Consider the following 25,162-nt stretch of genomic DNA (forward strand, 5'->3'; position numbering starts at 1 on the left):
GCTTTTGTATGCTTGGGGCATGGCTGAGAGCAAGGACTTGAAATGGTTTCTTACATCACAAGGGCTGTAAGCCATTCTGAGATGGAGCTGCATCTACTTGTTAGCTGTTTGTAAAAGCTCGGAGCCTGGACAATCTTTGGTTCCTGATACAGAATGAAAAAATATATTTCCTAATGTCTCTAACTTTTGCAGGATGGGAAAATTCTTTCTGCAGGTACTAGACTATGCAGAGCTATTTCCATTACCCCTATTTAAATCTCCTGGTTCAAGCTCCTCTTTTTCATCTCTTATTTCACAACAGGAAAAATACATAATTACAAGTTGACATGACTTGAAGAGCATTGGGAAGTTTTACATAAAATGACATTGCCTGAGGTATTGCACAGTTACATTTGCCCAGAGGGAGGGAGTATGGAAGTAAATGTATCAGTAAATCTGTTCAAAAGATAAGCAGATGCTTTTTCTTGATTTAAAGATACACCTGTATATAACTTCCCTATCTTTAGTGTGACTGGAGTGAAAGAGAAGAAAGCCAAAGAGTAAGATTTAATAGGTAAATATATAGAAGGAATGAAAGATAAGCATGGCAGAGAATACATGGCAAATGGAAATAATGTCCTCCTCTATTCTTGTGATAGTATTTTCCCATGTAAGAAATTATATGGGTAAATGGATCCTTAAAATATATGCATATGTAGGGAATGGTTACTTTCTTCTTGGAACTAGTGTCAAGTTCCTTCTCCTGTTTTTTTGGCAAACCCAACACTGTTTCACATGAAGGCTGTGGCTGTCCAGTATATTGTAAGGAATTACCAGGATTTCTTCATATTATTGCAACAACTGTTTTGCCCTTATTTCACAAAACCCCGCATTAGATTTTTGTGAAGTGCCTGTTACGAGCGAAGCTGGGGCTGCTCACGTATCACTTGCCTCAGCTGTGCCAAATTAGCCCCGTGCCCTTCAGCCACTGCTCCTGTCAGAGCGTGGAGGTGGCCCACATGCCTCTCATATCTGGCTGTACAGCAGCAAAGCCCTCTCCTCTTCCAAGTGAAGGTGGCGTTTCATGGCCTCATCCAAGTGCCTAGTTGGCGTCCGTCCCCAAGACTAAACAATTGCATCGTGGAGCAAAATATGCCATGTGTAGTGTAATGCCAGTGGGTAGTCTGGTGCCAAATACTCTTGCACAAGTTTGTCAATATGTAGTATCAGCCTTTATCTGAAATATCCATGTTCCTTGACACTAGTGTTTCTCTGGCAAAAAAATGGCTCAAGCCAGGAATAGCAAGGATGTTTAAGATAAGGACTAGCATGTGATGGTAGAAGTTGCTTGATGCCTCTTTGGAACTTGCAGAGTCATAACTTCAATAATATAATTTGTACTTGTAGATCTAAGGCAATTTTTCCATCTCTTAGTTCTTTCTTTCTCTCCTTCTCTCTCCTCCCCTCCATCCCCTCCCAGGGATCGAGTACTCTGCTATTCCTACACATTCGGTTGGGAACTTTACTCCCAGAGCGGATTGTGGGCAAACCTGGATTCCTGATGAATCTTTAGCAGATTTTAATAGTGCACTGTGATATTTCCCAACTGTTTGATTTGTATAATGCTGTGTTCAATCTATCTGTTTGGCACTCATAAAAATTAGATTCAAATCTCTTATCTTTAGATGAGTTTTGGCTAAAAGAACAAAGTAACCGAGAATGGCAAACATGGCCAGAAGTGGGATTTAGGACTCAAGAACTGCACCCTCCCATCTACTTCTGCTTTCTTTTACCTTAGGGCAGCTCCATATTTGTTGGTATCAAATTCTGTAATATCTCTCTGTCAAAATCAGCCTGAACTTGTATTGTAAAGAGCTCAGATATATGCTTCATCGAACAGTTTTTCAATGCAGCATTGTTTCCCATTGTCTTAGAGAAAGACAATTCAGAAATGGCAAGAAAGCTTCCCACGTTAATCATCCTCTTTAGTTTTCTTCATTCTCAGCCTCTTCCTTCTCGGGGGAGCAACATTCAGGTTTTTTGATGTGATCAATGAGCCTGATGCAGAAGGTCTGTGTAGGGTTTATTGGAGGATGAGGTTCTTCATAGTCAGAGCGAAGACAGCATAAATCGGTTTGGAAAATTACCATCTATATTGTTTTTGAAAACTGCAATTATTTTTTTTATCTGTGCAGCCCTTCCGCCAAATCTAGCAGCATTGCAAAGTCCAGGATCAATATTACTGAGGATCCTATTTGACCAATAAACTAAAAGCACTCAAGCTTCAGTCAAAAGATGTGTAAAAATGCAGCTTCCCTTGTCTCTCATAACCAGGCAGGACTTCTTCACTTGCAAACACTCCCGTCACATGCTCTAGAAAACAGGGCACTGAAAATACACGTGCAAGTGCAGAGAAAGTATTTTTCAGGTTACTTTGGCAGATAGCCATAGCTTACCATTTCTACCAGTCTGTGTTTACAGTGCCTTTGACTTTCACCATCTTCCCTACACCAAACCACAGTTGATTTGCATCTGTAAGTAGCAGAAGGCCAAGCTGTCTGTGCAGGTCTCCTTGCTGGACCTTTTTTTGCCTTGAGGACAATACCACTATGCAGAGATTTATGGTTGAGGTGTATTGCTTAGAGACGTGGCTCTTTCAGCTGAATACTTTTAAGTAGGGGGAAAGGTGAAGAGAGGGAAGAGGGGGTTGAAGCGCTCGAAAATGACCTCTTCTTGACCAAAAAATCTTATTCCTGTGTCTTTGAGAGTCTAACACTCCCCTTTGCATCCCCTGCCTTCCACACACACTTCTCCCTTTATCTGCATTTATCCTGTCTTTCCAAGAATCACTGGAAGAAATGCAGATAGGTGTGTCATGCAAATGAAATTTTCAGTGCAGCTTTCCACCCCCCTTCCCATTGTTGCTACAGAGATCTTTTATCACAGGACTTAGATTTTTGAGTGCCAAAACCTGTTGCTCCAAAAAGCTGCTTTATTTAGGGTATCGTTATTTTTCTTTAGCAAAAAAAATACTTTCTTCAGTACTGTAATCGTAACTTTCTTCTTACGACTGTGTCTGTTTATCTTGCGTCTTTTCTAATGTGTGGATTTCTTTTACTATAGTTAGGTCCTGCTGTGGATATTGGTGCTCCGATCTTGTGATATTGAACTCTAATAATATTTGTTGCTATCTAATACCTCCCAAGGCTCCCCAGTGTGTTCATGAGATGAAAAATAAGACAAGGAGGAGCTATTCTGTTTATTAATCCTTGTATGGCTTTTCGATTTGTTAAACGAGATATCTGGGGATGAGTCCTGGAATCAGTTTTGGAAATATGTATCTTTGACTTCTGTGAAGGACTTGTCATCTTGCCTGCAAATGTTATCACTTTGTCCCTGTAAGCAAGCTGACATGCTTGTCAAAAAGCCAAACAAATGCTATAAACTTACAGCAGGATTAAATATGGGGGGGGTTTTTTAGGTGTTTTCATTGGCAGTTGAAAAAATTCGTTAGCCTGGCTCAGTAGATGTTTGCTGCTAACTCTGAAGAGATACCACTTGTTCCCTCCCATGTTGTCAAGGTCGGAAGGGATGAGTATACATATTAGCTCCTTAGCTGGGTGAGCACGCCGCTTTTCTAGTTGACATAGCTGTTGACTCCCCTGCTTTTGTGTTATTTGCTGCCTTGCTACAGTTCGGCCATTTGTCCACGCTTGCTGGATATATGGTGCCATGGCTTGAGTTATGGCACTGGTTGGCTTCCCAGGTGTCCAGGCAGCCCAGACAAATTGCTGCTGCTGATCCAGTGACTGCCCATGCTGCATGTGTGCGGGAGCTCTGCTCTCTTGTGGAAATGTTGGCTTCACAGGGCATGTACTGCACATGTGTTTCTGTGTTGGATACCCCAGCCTGAAATACAGGGAAAGGAGCTTCAATTTTCAGCATTAGTAAGTGTGAGTTACTGTTTGCTCGTTCATTGGCATGCAGTGTTTTAGGACCCATGCGTGCCCAGTGTAATGGTTAAACAAGAAACTTGGTCTTACAGATGTCAAGGGCTTTGCTGTGGTTTTGTGAGCAGTTGTTAACAATCTGTCTTCCCTACTGGTGGCTGTGTGGGAGGGTTCTTAAGTTAGGTCTTCCCCCAGCTGCTGAAATTCTTACAGCCAGCTGGCTGCTGCTGTTCCATTAATAATACCTTGAGATACTATGCATTTGTAGGGTAAAGGACACATTTCCATGGTTTGGTTTCTCCTGCTGTTCTGGTTCTTCAACACCTTTCCTTTCCCATGAGTAATTCCAGAGCCAGCCTGTCTCTGGTACCTCCATTTCCTCGTGATTCCTGACTTTCAGTTCTTCTGCAGAAGTAAAGACAAAAGCTAGGGGGCTTGTCACCTCTCTGGTGCAAAATTCCACTTGTGCTTGGAAACAGATTCTCTCCCTGGGTAAATAAGTCACCCTTACACAATGTGTCCATCAATTCAAAGTACATTGGACCTGTTGATCATGTGCCCATGGATCTGCATGTGCTCATGACAGTTGTTCATCAGCGGAAGTTCTGATGGCCTCAACTGCTGAAACCAGCAGGATACCTTTCTACAAAAGGACTAGTCAGGCTGGTTGCCACCTACCTGGTTTCCAGCCTTAAAAGCCTTCAATCTTGATTGCATATTGATGTTCCTTAGGAGAGCGATAGGAAGCAGCAGAGTCAAAAGAGATTTTGGTGTGCAAATTTGGGAAGACTGGATTTGAAAGATCATCTGCACAGGCTTAGGACAGGCTTAGAGCACACAGCTTTTCTACTGGTGAAAACTGGGTCATACAAGAAAAATAAAAGATTGTCTGGTTTATTCCTCGGGACTTAAGTACCTGCAATTGTCTTCTGTTAGGGTAGTCCTGGAGTGAGTTTTTGAGCCTGGACCCCGTTTACTCAGTTTCTGCCAAAACAGAAGTTTATGGAGATGTTACTGTAAGACTCACACAAAAGGCTATTGCTGAAAGCTGCATGGATTCCCCAGCAGTCTACTGATTGCCTCTCTGAGTAGAAAATGAATTCTTTTTCTACATCGGCTTTGAAAGGGATCTTAATGGCTATAATCTCAGCACTGCCACAGTGTAAATCAGGGAAAAAGAGTTGGAGTATTTTGGGATGGGAAGAACTACTCAGTAATTCGGTAATAGGCTGAGCCATATGAATTCTTTAGCCAACTAGAAAAACTCGATTGTGCCTTGTCCTGTAGCATTAGATGAGGACTGACAATTAGTTTGCCCTCTTTTTCTCACTCAGTGTTGCTTTATGGGAACAGCTCCAAACTTGGGTCTTGTTATTCTGTCATCAAACTAAATATTCATTGTGGCTTCCTTTCTTTTTTTTTTTTCTTTTTTTTTTTTTTTCCATCTGTGGTTCTGCCAGTTACCTTCAGGCATAATATTTGCATGTAAATTATTCAGTTATAGGAGGAAGGAAAAAAATAACTGTTAGGATTTGTCTGCGGGGGTCTCTTCAGCTCAAATGCCGCTGAAGTCCCTGTGCTGAGTGCCTGGTTTGAGAAGGTGCAGGCAGGTCCTGGCGTGGCACCTCTCGGGTGGCTCCTCTGACCAGCTCTTCAGGTGCCTTCAGTGGTGGTCGTCTTTCTTGCCTGATAAGAACTGGAGACTGATTCAGACAATTTGAATTCTGCCTTTGGCCTCCAGTGTCTTAAAAAGAGGTTTAATGAAGAGATTAATATAAAGATATTATATTTTAATGTCCACATGACTCAATGTGCCACAATGCAGATGCTGAATTAACAGGGTAGGAGATGGAACTTTGTAAAAATTTGATGCAGTTTGCTTTTAATAAATTTTTAATACTTTTTTTCTTCTTTTTTTTTTTTTTTTTCCTCAAACAGGATGTGTTGTAAAGATTACACAATAAAAGAAAGCAACTTTTAAGGGAAGCTTTTCTTTGAGTTTTGCATTGTCTGTGTTCACATAGTACATTTCTGCAAAGAAGAAAGTTTAATGGCTCTGTTTTGATTTGGCTACTTCAGTTACACCCATCCCTACCCCAGAGTTGAGATTTTGCTAGCAGGAACTGGTCATCGACAGGGGTCTGCAGTCTGTTTTTTTTCTCTGTGGTCTTGGCAGTTGCAGAGACATCTTGGCAGTCCTCTTTAAAAGTCCCTTGAAAATTAGTATTTTTAAAAATTACAGAATTGCCTTAATTTTGTCATAGTAGGCTTTGTGTGAGGATGTCTCTGTACGTGTAAGTTATTTCAGACTGAGAACTATATTTAAAAGAACAATAATTATGTTAAAATAGCTTCATATGTCAACATATTTATTACAGAGTAAATTTGCCTTATTTTTATGCTTTAGCTTAATCCACTTGCAAAGTAGACAGGCTTATTTCTACGAAATATGTTTGAATGCAAACAGAACCTGCAGCCTGGGAGAAGCCTCTCTCAGACTTTGGCGCGATAAAGCAGCACTTACGGACTGCAGGGCGCTTGCTTTGGACACAATGGAAAATGAACAGCTAGCGCTTGGCCAGGGGATTTCATTAGCACCGGGGCTGTACAGTTCTCACATCCCATGGTGAGATCACTGGCATTATGCCTCATAATTGAGATCACTATCTACCTACTTACCAGGAGCAGAGGCAGAGAGCTGGGGTGTTTTAAATGAGGTGCAATAAGCACCAGAGGGAACCTCACCAGTGTGGCAAAGCCGGTGGGTCTCTGCTGCCTCCTGCCTGGGGGTTCCCAGCCTCCGGCCATGCTCAGCTCAACCTCTTGCACAAAATAAACCAGTATCTGCTGGATAACCAGGCTGAGCCCAAGTCTGCTTTGAAAGTTTGATGCTGGGTTTCATCATGAAAGAGGTGTTTTCATGCCGAGAAGCTGTGTGTTTTGCAGAGTCTACCCGATGGTGGAGTTCTAGTGGGAACAAAGCACCAGTAAATTGCCTTTCACTGTCATTGCCACTGACTTACACACACAACCTGGATTTGATCTTGACCACTTTTATTGATGTAAGAACTAGCAGTGTCTCGTTTTCATGGAGGTTCATTTTACAGTAAGGTATCTGTCTTGACAGAAACAGTACACCTTTTCTGCAGATTAAAATTAATTTAACATTAATAAAATTAAAAAATAATTGAGGGGGTTATTTTGTTGGTTTTGTGTTAGGGTTTTTTTTGTCCCCCCCAAGATGTGTTTCAGTTTTTCTCTTTGTGTTTCCCATTTTGGCTGAAGTGAGCTGATATACTGGGATGTGACATGCAGTGTTGTGTCTGTTCAAAACCATGCTATGTGGAAGCTGTATACTGTACCTGTTTTAAATAAAATAGATACTGGCCACTTATCCATGTGTATGCAGCCCTCATTTCTCCCTCCCTGGGTTCTTTCCTAGGTCCTTGGAGCTAGCTGCTAGAAACAGGCCTGTTTTAAAGCTCTTTGTAATATAGGATCTCACTGAATGAATCTCTGCAGTGGAGTCTGTCCGTCTGTCATGCTCTTCATTGCAGGTTGGTAATGCACCCGATTTGAGTGGTCACTGGGACCAAAAATCCTCCCTTCCTTTGCAGCTGTCATGGACAGGATAGGACTGGACATTTTCTTTTGTTGTCCTCTGCTAAGCACCATGTCATCGCAGTGATACCTGTTACCACTTTGCTCTTCTGACTTCCCATTTTTCCTTCCTGTTATTGCCCCTTACTCAGTGCTGACTTCTTTTTCTCCTTTTCTTCCATTCATTTTCTTCTAAGTGAATTAATTTTGCACTAAAGTGTCACTTCTTATTCAATAGGTAGATATAGTGGTGCAGTAATGGAAATGAGTGACAGCACCTGTATGCAACATGCGAAATCCAAATGTCAGGTTGGCAATGTGGTGAGAGGGCAGGAAGCAAGAGGAGACATGGAGGGTGCAGAAGAGAAAGAGAAGGTATTGAGGCCCAAAGGAGAGCAATTTCTCTTGAAATTCCTTTTGTTGGTGTTGGAGTATGTTTTTTCAGCTATAGTGAAATAAGCGAAAATGGGAATGACTTAATTTTTCCTTTTTGCTCTAGATTCTATACCTAAACACACAGGTGAAACCAGATGAAGTAGAAACGGGGAGGGAGAACTCTGGGGAGGAAGTAAACCTCACATTTGTACAACTTGCTCCATCACATGTCAGCAATGTCAATGTAGTTTATGATTGGGTTAACCAAACTTTAAAAGAAAATTACTTAGTGGATTTCAACTCACATTTTTGCCTGCTAGATGGCATTTTCTTTACAAGTAGATATGCAGTTGCCACATGCAAAATTCACATATATATCTATCATGGTCAGAAATGGCCTTTCCTGCTTTAACACCAAGACAATGCCAGAGCTCTGTGTATGGATTTAAAGCTGTTCAACCCCTCAGGAGAGGCCTCAGAATGGCTTTTGCGGCGTGGACTTGACTAAACAAAGAGGTATTTGCTTTACAAGAGTTCATTTTTCAGTCTTGAACTTCTAGAGTTAACAAAAACCCAAAAAGCTCTTTGTTTCGGGTTGTTCTGCCATTTTGCAGACTGTCGCCCTGTTCCTGGTTAAGAGATCTGTCTCTTCTCAGCACGTCTTTAGTACAAGTTAATGTGTTCGTGTTTTTATGTGGCCTAAGACGTTGAACAGTGGGCACATACTGGTCCCCCTTTTTATGAGTGCAGATCATTCAGACGGTGATTTTTCACTCCGTGGTTGAAAGGACTTGAGATTTTTATGTCCTTGAGAAATTTCAAGTGTATCCAGTCACACTGAGGCACAAGGGCTATTCACATAGAGGTGACAACAACTAGTTTCACACTAAGAACATTCTTTTTCTTCCTTTTTAAAATCTTTGTTTCCTGTCTGCATATTCAAAAACTGGAAAAGCACTTTTTTTTTCATTTTTTTCTGCTTCACTGACAGAGAACAGACCAGGAGAACATAATCTAGAAAGTCTAAGTCTAGTAAAGTAATAAACAATTAAAAAATACTATCCAAGCAGACAATTTACCCAGGTATTTAGTGTCCGGTTTAGCTTTAATTTCTAGGCTTAACTACTGAAAAAAAATGGGCATTTTACTTAGCATTTGTTATGAGAATTATTTTCGGTGAAAATTGCAGGATTGTTTATAACTAAATTGAAGCCATTTAGGAAAGCTCTTGGTGAAGTTTTATTTAGCTCAGATTATATACGTTAGGACAGCTGCATGCATGGATATCACTGAAATAGGGATTAACTTTCAAATACTTGCAGACAATTTTCACTGGATGGATGGGAATAATCACGTCATTACCTGAAGAAAACAGAAATTCGTGTTGAATCATGCTGGAAAGAACTATGTGTTTCAGAATAGGTGAAATCTGGGTCCTTTTTGAAGTTGCTGTGAAGAAAGCAGCTTGTATCATCATTAGTTCTGTGTTTCAAAACCATATGAAATATGAGCTTGTGTTGTACAACAAAGCAATACCCTAAAAACCTAGAAATCAAAATAGAAAGTCCTTTGATAGATGAAAGTAGTCATCTTTTTAACATTTGTTATCTATAATATTGCCTACGGACACTGCACTGCAGCGAAATGAAATATTCAGTGCCATTTTGCCTGTACAAATACCTATCAGCTTCTTCTAAAAAGCAAACAGAAATTCACCTTGTTAACCAGAAGAAGACCACATGGTGCTTCACATGAAAGATTGTCTAATAGCAAATCATGTTTGCTATTTGACCTAATTCATGCTTCCCCCAAGCTGTTAAATTAAAATGCCTTTGCTCTTCTTTGGTGGCAGGGCTCCCTCCCTCTTGGAGTGATGCGTTGGGCAACCCATGGCCAGCATGAGAGCTCAGAGCCAGGATGGTGACTGCTCCACCAGGGCCATCCCAGCTACTTTTTGGCTTGCTCATCAGTTGAAGAGCTGCCTGGGGATGAAGGACAGGCTGTATGTCTAAGCAGCCCCTAGCAGAGCGGGTTTGGGGCTGTGCCCTACCTGCTGGGCTGTGTGTTGCCCTGGGTTAAGGAGCACTTGTTAGGGCAAAGGTGGTGTGGGGCTGGCCGCGGGTGTCAGGCATGCTGGCTTCTGCAGAAGAGGGCTGGGGTGGGTGGGAAAAGCAGGTAGAGGTTTTTCTGCAAAAAAATTGCACCCCTCTTTCCTTTAGGGGCCAAGACCCTCTGATTTTCAACAGAGAGAGTGCTCAGGTAAATTAGATCAGCCTGCTCCTGCCCTTTAGATGCATCATCTTTGGCTGAGCTGTTTGCTATTTCTCCTGTATTAGAGGCCTCTGCTTTGTCATTCAAGAAGTTTTCAGGATATCATGCTACCAATGGAATTTTTTCCCCCATACGCATGGAATAAACCATCCCTGATCTGACTTGTAACAGCTGTCACCTTGCTCTGTAACAGTTAAGGTGAAAATTTTAAAGGGAAAAATACTGCAGGATGACAAAATGCACACAGATAGATATGAGAAACTTTCTGAACTGAGTGTTTGTCTTCTGTATCGTCAACCTCAGTCTTCTGTGAACTGTTAATACTGGAAAATTATAGCTCAGTAAATAAAGGCGGATACTCAGTGGTTTTTATTTCCATACAGACTTTGCTTCTGAGAGTGTTTACTGGTCTGGTTTGAGCCGCCTGTTAAGTGTACGCCTCTTTAAAATACATCTTATCTTAATCATGTGACTATTGTGAACTAACCTTGCATTTTTTCTTTTCTTCGTATAGTTTTTCCTGCACAAAATGGAAAGGTTGCTATAGTGACTGGAGGTGCTAAAGGAATTGGTTACCAAACTGTGAAGCATTTGGCAAGACTTGGCATGCACGTTATAATAGGTAAAGCCATTATTTTCTTAATATATTTTTGTTTCAGAAAGTTTTTTTTTTCTTTTAAGGAGCATTTTCTTTACAACATAAATAAAGATATAGTAAGGGAAGGTAGGAGAGGATTTTGCTAGCATTTAGCACAAATAAAGATTTACGTTTTGATTTGCAAGTATTTAAAGAAAAGTGGATGGGATTTTTTTTCTGCAAAAGTTGGAAGAGTTGGACTGCCTTATATAAGAAGTAAACAATAAGGTCGTAAAACCCGCAAAATATGGGTATTACAAAACTATTTTATTATCTTGTTACTGAGGACAGCCTATGCTTCAATGTTAGGGTGCACATATTCATTAAGAGGAAAATCAATGAAAGCCTTCAGGAATATTCCAGTGTGTAGTGGGGGATGATCTGTGTTACAAGGACAGAGGAAGCCCTTATAACTTCATCCATATAAAAATTGCACTTCTCAGTTTGTCACTGTTTTTTGTCAAAGTTTGTCACTTTGTGGGGAAGGCAAGAAAATAGATACCCTGAGAGGTTCATTCATATCTGCCTGAGATGGCCTGGACAACTCATGTTCTGGAGGTGCCTGTTTCTCTCCATTGATAATAAAGAGTTTATGAGGCGGCTATGTTAGACTGGGACACCTGAAGTTAGGGTAGGTGTATTTCTCTAGGAACTACAAAAATGGCCTGAGTGCACAATTTCTCTGCACTACTACAGACAATATTAGTAAGACTTTTTTCCTATTTTGTAAAGTTTTCTGTACTCTCTCTATATGCACTAATATGTCTACTAAATCTGTATGTAACATCATGAATACTCGTATGTTTAAAATGCTACAATTTTCTCCATCTTTCTTTAACTAGACTTTTACATAAAACACTGTAACTTTTACACCATAAGGTCACTGAAGGTTGGTATTTCATAATACACTAGCAAGCTGGAGATGCCATTTTATTTAGCTTTTATGCACGATGTGCTCTCTCTAAGGTTCTGTATACACATCTTTAAAAAAACCCAACACACCAAGCAATAAACAAGAGCATAGTAGCCATGTGATTTTAGTCTAGTTCGGTCAGTAATACTAATGGAGTTGCCCTGGAATCATACAAGTGTAATGCAGAATACCACTTACTCATACATGTTTTAATAGATGTGTCAAAACCAAGCATCTGCAAAATGCAAGCAGATGCTGCTATATGTAGCTAGATGCTAGATGTAGCTAATGATGTCAGCATTAATATTTCACTGAAGTCACTCTTCATGTTTAAGGTGGACTGCACAAATGTACTCAATGGGAAAACAAAAGGGCCAATTTTCTTCTCTTAGCATAGGGTCTTGGAAGCATAGAACATTACTACTTTTTTTAAGACTTATACCATTTAATGTTTAGGGTATTTTGTGTAACAAAATTCAGTGTGAGATCTTTGGGAAAGGGAAAGTGATATTTAATTACAAAACCTCTAAATAAGCTGATTTTTTTCAACTCACAATCACCCCCTCATAGATCTCATTCACTCACACTCACACTCATACTCTCACAAGCACAAAAATGTGTGTGCTCATGTGGTCTGGTGAGCATCACTTGTGTGCAGCATGGGAAAAGGTACACCAGCTACTGAGTCCTTGTCCTGTCTTTGTGGTTCTTCTTGATCAGAAATGACAGGCTAATTTATGGACAGATCTTTTATATCCTTTAGGAGTCATCAGCTCTTAGCACATTTTTCCTTGTCTGGAGTATATAGGCTATGTCTATATAAAATAGCCTATTTTCTGGGTGGGCTAACAGGAAAAGTAATGGTATGTGTGATATGCTGCAACCTGGATGTTATTCTTCTGGTGGCATAGTGCATGGTCATCTGCTGGCAAGGCCTCTGTGCTTTGGCCTTGACAGAAACAACACAGGAACGGTGTCCTGGAAACATGTCCTTTATTTTCAGTAAGGGTCATTCTTTTAACTCTTTGCTCTGCTCTTTCTTCTGGTGCTTACAGACAACACACACACTTCCATTCACTCTTTAATTGTACCAACCTTAATATTTGTATTACGAATCTCTACAACTGTAAATTAATAAAACTAATTATAGGAAGCATTTGGTGAGTAAGATTTTCAACTGATTCAGTTCTTTCAGGCAAACTCTGACCTAAACACTGAGCCTGGTGAGTCACAGCCATCTTCTTTGCCTGTGAAATTTTTCAGAGCAAAGAAGTCCTGTTGGTAGAATAGACAGTCTCAAGCTTTGCTGCAGCTGCAAGATTAAAACGATCTCAAAAGCACATTAAATGCAATGACCTTCCATCTTTGCTAACTGTTGGCCCCAAGTGTCCAGAGTATGCCTAAAATACCTGCTGGCACATTGGCATGCATTAGCACATTCAGCTTCAGGCCACACAAGGAAAGATTGAAGCCTCAAATAAGACAGCAAGTGTACTCAAGCTTTCTACTCTAGAAATGTTTTCACCCTATGTTTGTATAGGTGTGAACTTCCATGAAAAAACTTTGGGTGTTAAGTGAATTTAGGCTTGCAGGGGACACTCGTGTAGCTCACAGGCAATCTTGCCCATTCGCTGAATGCTTCTTTCCTATTACAGGAACTAAGTAATGGGAATATTTAGCAATAAAGAGTGATATCCCTGCAGTGGGCAAATGAGTGAAACCTGGATGTCTGATGTGAAGATGATTCACCATTTGTGATAGATGTGATTTTGACTCCATTTGACATTTTAGAGGAGTAAATGTTCGAAGTAACTTACTTTTAAATCCAATCTACCAATGGAATCAGGAAAACAATTTAGTAGAAAGCATGTTACCTTGTGGAACGTGAATAGGCACCATATGAGAAGCCAGGGTGCTCACTCAGAGCATTTTCAGCAAGTGGTTGCACAGTGCTTTTACAGCTTCTTCCTTTCCAGTCCCAGCACGGATGCACAAGACTCCTTTCTCCTGCTGATGGTCTCCCTCTGTGGATGCTGCTCACCTTGTCCTCAGCCTCTCGCTGGGAAAAAGGTTGGCATGAATATGGAAATGATGCAAGTCATTTTCTGTGGGTTTGTTTGATAGATGTCATGGAGAATTTTTGCCAGGCTGTGATAGCCTTACTCACAGTCAGCAGGGCTTTTACTTCAGGAAAATTTCATGACAGAGAGCAGACCCCTGGCAGGGAAGGCTACTGCCAGTGGTGAGTCTTCAGAGTCAAGACACACTGCGAGCTCCTGCTCCCTCCTGTGCAATTTACTACTTGATAAATAAGCTTAAAATTTCATTTTCGAGAAAAAAGGTAAATGACACACCAGTTTTGTTGCCTACTGACCAGTCAACACCATACTGAAGATGGCGTTTTGTGTGCACTTATAAGTAAATATGCTCTCAATAATAAGGACATTGAAATCGAGACATCCCGGTCATTTCTATGACCCCCCTGTCATAAAATTCAGTAAATTCAGCTCTGGTTCACAGTGTTGAGAATGGTTTTGTGAGTCTGAATGTAAACTGATTAGAAGCGTAAACTTTTCATATTATTTCCATCCATCATTACTGGGGTTTAATTTTAAGACAATTCTGTGAGTGCATGTTAAAATTGTTGACTTTAAAAAAAAGAGCTTCGGTTTGATTTTTTCCTTTTTCTTCTCTGTACATTAATAAAAGAAGGCTGGAAAAAAAAAAGTGTGATACTATCTAATGTAGAAGCTTTGATAATCCCGTCTGATAATGGTGAATGAAAATAAAAAGATTTCCAGCTTGACAATGTTACATATATTCTGCTTGGTATAAAACACCAGGTTCAGGACAGTGTAACCAATCTTTAGTGTCTAAGTATATCAGTGCCACAATTTTCTAAGGCAGGCTCAATTGCTGAAGGCAACAGTCTCATTATATATATGTATATATTTTCAAGTGACTTATTTGAGCCATCAGTTTTGGCATAAATAAATATACTTCCATCACCAGACTCAGCACTTCTGTGTGATCTCTGTAAGCCCTGCAGGAGGCTAAGCAAGAGATATTTGTGTCATCTCTTTCGCTGACATTGGTTTCCAATTTTCAAGCTAAACTCTGCACTATAAATCAGACAATTCTTATGTTGTATAAGACTACAAAGTGATTTTAGAAATACAATTAAACCCTATCAAGATGGTTCAATTGTTCATTTTCTAAGATGGTTTGATTTAATTTCAATTACTGAAAATTTCTATGGGATACTTTAGTCGTCTTTTCTCACTATACATAGATGTATGAGATGCTTGAGTTATAATTTTCTCTAGAAAAGCATTTATCTTCCTAATTTTATTCACATTTTGTTAGGCCTGAATGAGTTGTAGAGTTAGTCAGGAAGTGATAAAATGTTACCAGCCTTTTAAAAATCAGTGATGGTTTCCTTTTTCTGGTATGAACATTAAGCAAATGCATGCAGATTGCCTTATAATTGTCATTCAGTTCAGTTTTTAACATATCAGTACACTGTAATCAGGGTTATGAAAAACTCTACTTACAGTGCTGTCTGTTATTTATACACTGTACATGTGCACACAGCCACACATAGCTACAAATAGCCTTCCAAATTCATAAGAATTTATTGAACACTTTTGTCCCTAATTTCCGTTTGAAGACTGCCACTGTCCTTGCTTTAAAAAGACTTTTTCCTTTTTAAAACATGTATTTGTTTATGTTTATAATTTTGAAAATTCCACCTGTAAATTGTGTAAGTTTCTTTTATAGTTGGCAGTGATTTAAGACTGCTTATTTATGAACAAACTCATTACAGCATTCCTTGGGACATTTGAAACTATTATTAAAATAGTGACAAATATCTGAAAAGACACTTGGAGCACATGAATTCTCTTTTGGGCAGTAATCTCAAGTAAAAATGTAACTCAATGAACTGTGCAGGTGTATTGCATGGTAAAATACTTTGATTAACTGAGGTCAACCGTCATGTGCATGAGAGAGATTTGTGTTGATATGGTTTGTTTGGATTTCTAGAAATCTTAAAGGAAAATTCTTAAGGCTGTTAAGCACACTACACAGCCCAAAGGACAAGTACAAATCCATTACATTTATACAATAACATGGCATGTTATGACAGAACGCAGACATAAATGTTTATATTCTTAATAGAGAGGGTGTTACCACTGGAGTTTAACAGGGGTATGTGTTAGAACCCATGCTTTCAACATGCAATTTTAGAGGAGGACCTAATAGTGAAGTGACAAGTCTTTTAAATTGTATTAAATTATGCAGGGTAATGAAGACCAGGGATATGTGTGGAGAATTGCAGGAACACCCTAAAAAGTTACATGTTAGAAGACATGTGCAATTCATTTTAGATCAATATGGAGTGATGAACATGTGGAAAATATCTTAACTACAGAAAAAGAAATTATGGGTTTTGTATTGACCACTATCACTTTGAAGGATAAGATACTTATGAATAGTATGGAGATTTGTACAAACTCAGTATAAATACAGTACCACCTATCAGAAAATATATTAAAGCAGTCTAAAACAAGCTACTGTGATTAAAAACAAAATCCCTCAGTAGCATAAAAGTATTTCTGGACTAGCATCTTCTGCATAGGACCTTAAATCATTCCTTGTGGGCAAATATGAGTGTTGGGCAGTTTTAGGAAGGACATTGTGCATAGTCCAGTGAGTGTGATTTTTATATTGAAAAATGTGTCAGGCATTATAAAAAATACAGAGTTAAATATGTAATGATAAATTTTGGAAGAGTTTTCCAAAATTTTCGGAAAGTTTTTCTAGACTTTTATTAATTTATTCATTAACCATTTATTAAATGCTTTGAAGAATTCAACAACTATGTGAATTAATTTAATCCTGCTTTTCAAAAGCTTTCAGCAAGTTTCATGCAAAAAGCTTTTAAAGTGGCTAGCTTGTCTTGAGATAAGAGAAATATCTCTTCTAGAGTAGTAACTGATTAGGAAACAGAAAACAATGTATAGTAATTATTTGTCAGCTTTGGAATGGAGCAAAGAGACTCTGTATCCCCTAGGCATATGTTCAGTACATTTATAAAAGATAGATAGATAGATAGATAGATAGATAGATAGATAGATAGATAAAAAAGCATGAACAGTGAGATGATGCATTTTGCACAAATGTGTTTAGGATAGTAAAATTAATTTGACTATTGATAATTAAGGGATTTGAGCTTCTGACACGCAAGGAGAGGCTGACTGTTCAGCCTGGAGAGGAGAAGGCTCAGGGAGACCTTTTCCATGTGTATAACCTGATGGGGACACTAAAGAAGATGGAGCCAGGGTCTGCTCAGTGTCGCTCTTTACTGGGCGAGAGGCAATGGGCACAAACCAAAACACAGGAAATTTCATTTAAGCATAAGAAAACACTTTTTTACATTCAGGGTGGGCAAACATTGTCACAGGCTGCCCATAGAAGCTGTGGAGTCTCCATCCTTGGAGACACTCAGAACGTGACTGGACTGGGACCTGGGCAACTGGCTGTAGCAGGGGGTAGGACTGGATGTGCTGCAGAGGTACCTCATGAAATCCTAACTACTGTGAAGAATGGGTAATGATCTCACAATATTGAACGACTGGGTTGTGAAGGGATGGATAAATACAGAGTGTCAGTAAATGCAAATATTGCATGTGAGGAAAAAACAGCCACACCTATATATTTAAAAGAACAGGATCTAAATTAACTACTACCACTCAAAAAATAAACAAATTGTGATTTACTGTTGAAAGCTCTCTGTACAACATCTTCGATATTTAATGCCAGTCATAAAGGCAAATATAACCTTACTACTTAGCAGGAAAGAAGATGAAAGTAGGACAGGAAGCTTCCCTCTTTCTTTGTAGAAATCATTGGCTCATCCTGTTGTGAATACTCAGGAGTCTGGTAGAACTGGAAAAAATGAGAGGGATGGTGAGGAGGATGGGATGGCTTTGTGAAAGGTGGGGCCAATAAACAAAGGTTCTTCCGCTTGCAAACAGATGACTGAGGTGTGATATCATACAGTTATGAATGGTATAGAGAAAGTGAATGAGAACTGGTTATTTTCTGGTTTATTGTACACAAAGTAGAGAACATCCAACAAAATAATTAAAAAAAAAGCAAACCACTGAAGTACAACCTTTTAAATATAATTGTGTCTCATTAAATCACAGAAAGTGTTGTCCCGGAACCCTTTGGCAGCCAAGCACTTGAATGAATTGAAAGTGCAATTAGATGAAGGAGTACAGGATGGGTTCATTGAGAGGCTAGGCGTGACCTTTGACCCAGGAATTCTCTGAAACTTCTTGCTACTGGGAGGGTGTACGGAAAATACCACTCCTAGACTTAAAGCTGTCACTTACAGATTTTCCTTAAGCACCTACTACAGGTTATTGTTGGAAACAGGGTACTTGTCTAGATGTGTCTTCGGTTTGATAAACAGGGTCATTCTTAACTTCACGGTGGAACAGCTGGGTTGCTGAAACCTGGGGCAAGAACAATTTTTTTTCTCTTTGCAAACCGACATCCTCCTTACACAGTTTTTTTCTTGAAGGAACGCTTGCAACAATATTTTTGCCTTTCATGTCAAGAAGGCATGTATTTAATTTTGACAGCTGTATGATAGACTAGATGATGAAATATGTGTGGTATCTCTAGACATAAAGAAAATTTGTAGCACTTTCTCAGTGGTTTTTTTTGTTTTTTTTTTTTTTATAACAGGTCATATCCTTATATCTAGCTTTATTGAATAACAAATTCATGACGTGAAAGTTTTATTGATGAGAACCGAGATCTATATTTCTTTTCCTAAACAATATTTTAATTTTTTTTATTGAAGAGATTATAGATTCCTTTAAAAAGCGCTCATATTGTACAGAGTTCAAATGTCTAATCCTCAGAGCTTTTTGAGGGCAGTCATTCCTCTCTGTTAGGTGTATGCTTTTTGTTGTGCAGTGCCATGTGCACTCACAAAATCATAATCCTCATAACACCAGCTGATAGGACTTTGTTTTGCTCTTGAGGCTTTGGGTGCCCTTGCAAGCCCTGTCTTCAGGCTGGCGCTCCAACGAAATCAGTTCCCTTTCAGTCATAATGAGGATTATGCTACTCTGAGGAGTCACCTTAATTCAAATTTCCAGTTGGAATCTTCTTTAAATTCTATTGCACAAAGAGACCTAATCATCACCCTCTGCAACACCTTAATCGGATGGTATACATTTATCCCAAATTTATTGCCCTACCATCAAGCTTTTCCTGGTAATGCACATATGCTTTAGAGTTTATGGGCACCACTTCTAAACTTGGATCACTTGAAGGGATCGGGGGGAGTGGGGAGTGCCATGGCAGGATGCAAACCCTGGAAAGTTGTTAATCATTTCAGGGATTAACTGATGCGTAATTATGGCTAAAGAAGTCAAGAGATGAGTGTTTATCTCAGGTAGACACTGGGCAGCTCACCCCTGCCTCCCCTCCCGGGGTTCACTGCAATGGGGTTTATCGCAGGCTGAGGGGTGCCTTGGTGCACAGGGTGGCTCCTGGGCTCCAGGATGGAGGGGTTGGGTCTTTCTATGGACCACTGCATCCTGGGTGGTTTGCATCTTCTTGGTGTTAATATCAAAAAGTTTTTATTTGTGTTTTGTTTGTGTTATCTTGCTGAAAGTTGGGAAATTCTCCACCTTCTAATTTCAGTAAGTGCGGGCTTTTTGGGTTTGTGGCTTTATACTCTCCAGGCAACCTTAAGCTTTACAGGCTGTATTGTTGTTCATAGACTATTTTAAATTTCTTTATAATGCCCTGCAGTATATTCCCTTGAAATGCCAAGATTGCAAATTCCTATTTTTGCAAAACACCAACTGGAAAAGGATCAATGTTGTACATAAATTATGAGCATGCATAGCAATTATTCTTTTGGAGAGATTTTCACATTCAAAGAAATTTAAAATATTGTATAAATAATACATATAGAAGTATCAGGACCCTTAGCTAGTGTAAAAGTTTCCCAGCTATGCTGGGTTTCTATGGGCTCTGTTTTTGCCATCGTTATTCAGGCTGAGCAATTCTCTGTGATTCTATTGAAATCCCTGAAATAACTTTCAGAGTTAGGATCTATTTAAGTGCTTAAGGTGACAGAACATGACCTTTAGGGTAAGATCCAAGGCCTATTGCTGCTGATAAGAATTTTTCTATGTACTTCTCTGATTGCTTTAGTGCGGGAGAGCTGAGCACGCACACGACCAGTGTGATCAAGCAATGCCCATTTATTACAACTAAGAAAGTCCTTTTATAATGTTCTCCCGCACACGTGAGTAACATGCAGTACAAGTCCTCAAGACTGGACAGTTAACTTAGCCTGCGCTTTAAACCTTCTTATGATTGGATAAAAAGTGCCACACCAGCCTTGCCAGGCTTCCTGCCTTGTGGAACTTCCTCTTCTGTCCCAACCCCTTCCAGGGGTTGTTTGTCTCATCAAGTTTCTCCCCCCTCATTCAGGGTCATGTCCTCATCGCATTCTTGCTCAGCTGAGGCTCTTATCAGTCTTGTTCTCACACAGGATTGCTCACATGGCCATTCTCTTGCAGAAAGTCCTCTTGAATCCCAACAGCTTTAGATCAATGTGCTTTGACTTGTGGTGTTTGTGTGGAGGAATGTTGAAGAGGAGAGTCATTTTTTTTGACCAGAAGTTATATTTAAATCTATTTACTTTTTTTTTTTTTTTTTTTTTTAACATGAACTTTAGTATTTGACTAAGAATTAGAATTTTTCATGCCATTAAAATGACATCTTATTTTATACAGGTGCATCCATTCAGACTTGGATTTATTTTTATGTTATTAGTTTTATTTTCAGAATTGATTGTAGTCAGCATTGTTATTGAATCAGTCTTATCTGAATTTTTCACTATACAGAAGAAAAACATCAAATAGGGCACTGAACAGCTTGCATAAACAGTTCTTAAGACAACTATATCTATTTTGAGTTCCCAATAGGCAGTTTAAATTAGCATGAAAAGCAAGATTATTATGGTTTTGGGTACTTTGATGATCTAAGCTCTCAAGACATTGAATCTCTTTTTCTCAAAGCTTTTGTTCAGATTCCCTCACTGCATAAAAAACATGGTCTGTCTTCCTTTTCTTATACTTCTCTCCAAACCACTTGAATCCAGACTAGGCAGATCTTAGCACTTAAAACTGATAAATTCTGGCATGGATAAATTCTGACATATTGAACGTATGAAAATTATGGTGAATCATTGGCAGAAAGTCCAGCCAGAGGATTCTCTTGTGTATCACAAGGTTTTTTTAAACAATCACTACAAATATGTTACTGAGGATCTAAACCAGCTCATGTTGGTAAGAATCTGAACCTCATATAGTAAACTGTCCCTCTCCTTAGCTTGGAGTGCTGTACTTGTGTGTACTTCAGTACACTTGAAGGTTGTGCCCTTTAGTGACCCATCTTCATCAAGAAGATACAAATTATTTTTGATTTTTCCCAAACTAAAGCTGATTGTGTTAGCTTGGTGACTTAAACATTTTGAATTTTGAATAATTAACGTAGCACTTAAAAGGAGATTGTTCTTTTTCATGCCTACCACTCACTTTGCATAGAGGATGCCAGAAGAATGTACGAGAAGAGCAGTAGTATAAGTCCCTTTCCTCTCCTACCCATACTCAGCAAGGGGATACCAGTCTCCCTAAGCTAACTCAGAAGCATAAATTACCCTCCCAGTCTTATGGTACCTTTCTGATATGTGTCTTTGAACTTTTTGTAAGGATTTTGGTCATTTATTCTTTCTTACAGGATTTTATTTGAAAATAGCATTTCAAAAGCCTCAATTAACAGTAGCAGCTTTCACTGAGGCTATTTCAATTTTATGGTACTCCAGCCTCCAGAACCTGGTTTTCAAACTCTCTGTTGAATCAGTCTGGAAACAGACATCTGAAGTGACTGTTTAGCAAAATAATTATTTTTTCCCAGTGGTCTAGAGTGAAAAGTATGCAAATATGAATAAAATGTGCTCATTTGGAAGGCACTGAGCTTTAATGAATAACCATTTATATAACAAAAAAAATAAAGCAAATTAAAATTTGTTGTGAACACAAGATCTTTTAAAAGAACAAATTAAGTGAGCATACTGAGAGTTAAATCAAGACACTAGAGGCTTTAATAAGCCTGTTCTCTGCGTGAGGAGTGCTGAATGAAAGAGGAATCAAATAACACCTTCACAGAACTGGGACCAAAGTATTTTTGTTTCCAGCCTAACTCTGTTTGGTGTGATAACACACTGAGTTTGAAATCTTATTCTAGTGCATCACTTGAGGTGAAACACTGAGAAAAACTGATGTCTTGCCCATAACCCCCATGCACAGATTTCCCCAGAAATGGCAGTTTCACTGGAGGGTTTGTTTGTTGACACTGCATTTATACCTGAAATTTATCATCAAGCTGAATGTTTCTGTTCTGTGCAGCTGGGTTGTTTTAAAGGGGGAAAAAAAATAACAGCAAGAAGAAAATATTGCAAATGTCTGTTTTGTTTGGTTTGGTTTGGGTTTTTTTTCTTTCTTTCTTGTTCAGTCTGAGCAATATAATTCCATAATTAATGGAATTTATAGAGAACACTTATAGACCAGTCTAGATTTTATGTAAGAATTATTTTCTCTCCAGTATCTGGAATGCTAAATGTCTTTATTTTGGCTACATTTATGTAAATATTGAGTCTTGCATATCTTGAAAACAAAGATGTGTTGCAAATCATTGGTTTTTACTGCAGAAGCACAGCAAAAATTCCATCCTCAAAAGAATGCATCAGCCTACCTCCTCAAAGTGGTCAGGTTGTCCCAAAAATCTCCATTCAGTGCTCTGAGCCTTCAGTTAGTGCAACCAATGGATGACACATAATCTATCTCAGAGGGCTTAATCCCACTTTTGAATACATTCTCCGTGAGATCAAATGAATCCAGTTTAAAAGCACTATAAAGCATGTTCTAACATCTTAAAGTAAATATGAGCACATGCAAACTAATGTGAGGAGGAGGTTGAACCAGATGACCTGCTGAAGTCCCTTCCAACGTCAATCTATTGTGTCATGCTGTGATTCTTGCCTTGTCTTTGGTAGAGCTGATTCACTGCTTCTAAAATAAAAGTGAGAAAAAAAGTGGAAAACCTGAAATTTCTGCTGCATGGCTAACAAGTGAATGAGAGGACAGGACACTTGTAAAGTGGCATAAGATAAAACCTATATAGAAACCAAGGCAGAGGTTTATATATTCAGGAAAAGGTGGCAACTTCATGAAGTTAGTGAGACATATCAGTATTTATATCCAATTTAGATAAAAAACAATAGGTATTTTGATGTGTCATGCTATGGTGTTTGTAGATAGATAAATGGAATGTTAAACTTAATATTAAAAATTTAACTTACACTACCAAGTACAATATTTTGTTTGTGCTTGTGTTTTTTCCTTTAAGTTATTTTAAAATATTGCCAAAGAAATGTCAGACAACTGTTAACTGTCCACCTAAGATGAATGCACAATAGGCACTTATTTGATGCTTAATGACATTTTATGTTAGAACTAGTAAAACTTTTCCTAAGCATTTGGATTAGGGTAGGGAGGCCTTTCCTCCAACTGTGGAAGTCTTCATTTTGGAAAAAGAGCAAGGAGAGGTCCACTCTAACCTATACTGAAGCTTTTGTGGAATCTGGATGCGATATAATCCACTTAGCTCACACATTCCCATCCCAGTTCTGCTGGCCCAGCTAGCAGATGGTCCTATCTTGTATGAATAAATGAGATAAACAGGCAGAACTCATGTGAACAGCAGTGCATTCGTACAGCCCTCTTTGAAAACCTCTGCTGCCTGGCAGAGACAAATGACACCTTTTCACCTAAGACTTCTTACTAGTATTACACTGTGGCTAGCACTTAATAGTGCCATGCTTCTGTCACTGTCCTTAAGTGATTGCATTGCTAATTTTCCATTTTCTTTATTGTAACAGCTGGAAACAATGAGAGTGAGGGCCAAGAAGCGGTGAGGAAAATACAAGAAGAAACTTTGACTGGAAAAGGTACCATACTAAATAATTTTCTTTAAGGAATATTTTATTCCTCTATTTTTGCTGGCATCTTCTTTTCTATGAGGTAATCTTGTGTATTGTTAAACTTTTTTAGTTTGGGGAAACTAATTCCTAAAGTAAATCTGACACAGGGGTAAAATGAATAGCATATTTTTAAAAAAAAAAATGTTTTCAGGTTTTTTTGTGTTTACTGTGTGCCATTGCAGAAAAGCTGCCTGCAAGTTAAAGTTTGCCTGCGCATGTGTATGGGCACAATGATTTAATAGCTGGGCAGAAAATCAGAATACTAGTCATTTCTGCTAAGGGGAGGATAGCAACAGGTAAGAGTGGGTGTGCTCTTTTTCATTGCTGGTCTTGCCGCCCATCATATATATAATCCCATAAAAATTTTTTTTTTTTGGGTGGTAAGAGGTTTCTAAAAGAACAAGGCTGCTCAACTGGGTTATTTGACAGATACCAAGAACTTATAATCCTTCACAAAATAAAACTGTTTTCTTAAAAATGGATGGACCTTTCATATCAAGCAAATATTCCTATGGTTTTGCAGTTCTTCCATTTTTTTCTTTTAATCTGATGAGCAATCCTGTTGCGGGAGGCATCAGGAGAGCATAGCTTGATAACTATGAGAAAAGGCATATTGCACGCTATCTGCTGTGTGGTTATGATTTGCAATTTATGGTAGAGGTTAGTGCATCTAATATTTCCATCTCTTGGATTCACTGGGTGTAGTTCCTAGTAGTGTATGATGATTCACTGCTGCCACTTTGATGTATCATTTCTTGGCAAAATAATAGGGCAGTGCTACTACTCCACCCTATTTAGGATCTTCATGGCTTCTTCTGAGATCTGATTCTGTTTTTGTGCCTCTAATAATTACTGTTATGATGATCAAAATACGTTAATTATTGTGCTAAAAACCCCCTTTCATTAAGATTTATCTTTTGACTTAAATGTGCACCCATCATAGCCTCAGGATACATGTATGCTAGTTAAAAGCATCATAAATTAAGGCATAGTCAGAAGGATCATGAAAGGAAAAAGGTAATTATTACATCGTTTAAATCTTTTGCTGGAAGTTTCTGTACAGAGACCAAAACCATTTGGAATTAATTACATCATGTGACCTGTGTGAAGCTGAATAAACCAGGGTCTGTCTTATTTTCTCACATGTGTGATCACAGGCTTTTTTAGCACCTCAGTCTTTCTTGATTTTTCTGAACCAAATAAGCTCTAACCTTCAGTTTAAACTTTATCAAGATACAGCTAGCACTTTGAGAAACCTGAAAGTTGACTGAAATTGTTCCTCATTGTAATTATAA

At 38.8% G+C, this 25,162-nt stretch overlaps 1 protein-coding gene across 3 annotated transcripts in view; it reads left to right on the forward strand.

Annotated features, from left to right (window-relative positions):
* The window catches only part of DHRSX (dehydrogenase/reductase X-linked), a 176,158-nt gene that overhangs the window by 26,821 nt on the left and 124,175 nt on the right, over window positions 1-25,162 (forward strand). For 2 of the 3 annotated variants that reach the window (XM_074907837.1, XM_074907820.1), the window contains exons 2-3: window positions 10,690-10,797; window positions 23,766-23,834. In XM_074907837.1, coding sequence (XP_074763938.1) covers window positions 10,690-10,797; window positions 23,766-23,834 — 177 coding nt within the window. Of the gene's footprint in view, window positions 1-7,371; window positions 7,487-10,689; window positions 10,798-23,765; window positions 23,835-25,162 lie in introns of those variants that run through there. The other variant, XM_074907828.1, reaches the window with a different exon arrangement.

Source organism: Athene noctua, chromosome 1 (assembly GCF_965140245.1).
Source record: "Athene noctua chromosome 1, bAthNoc1.hap1.1, whole genome shotgun sequence".
NCBI lineage: Eukaryota > Metazoa > Chordata > Aves > Strigiformes > Strigidae > Athene > Athene noctua.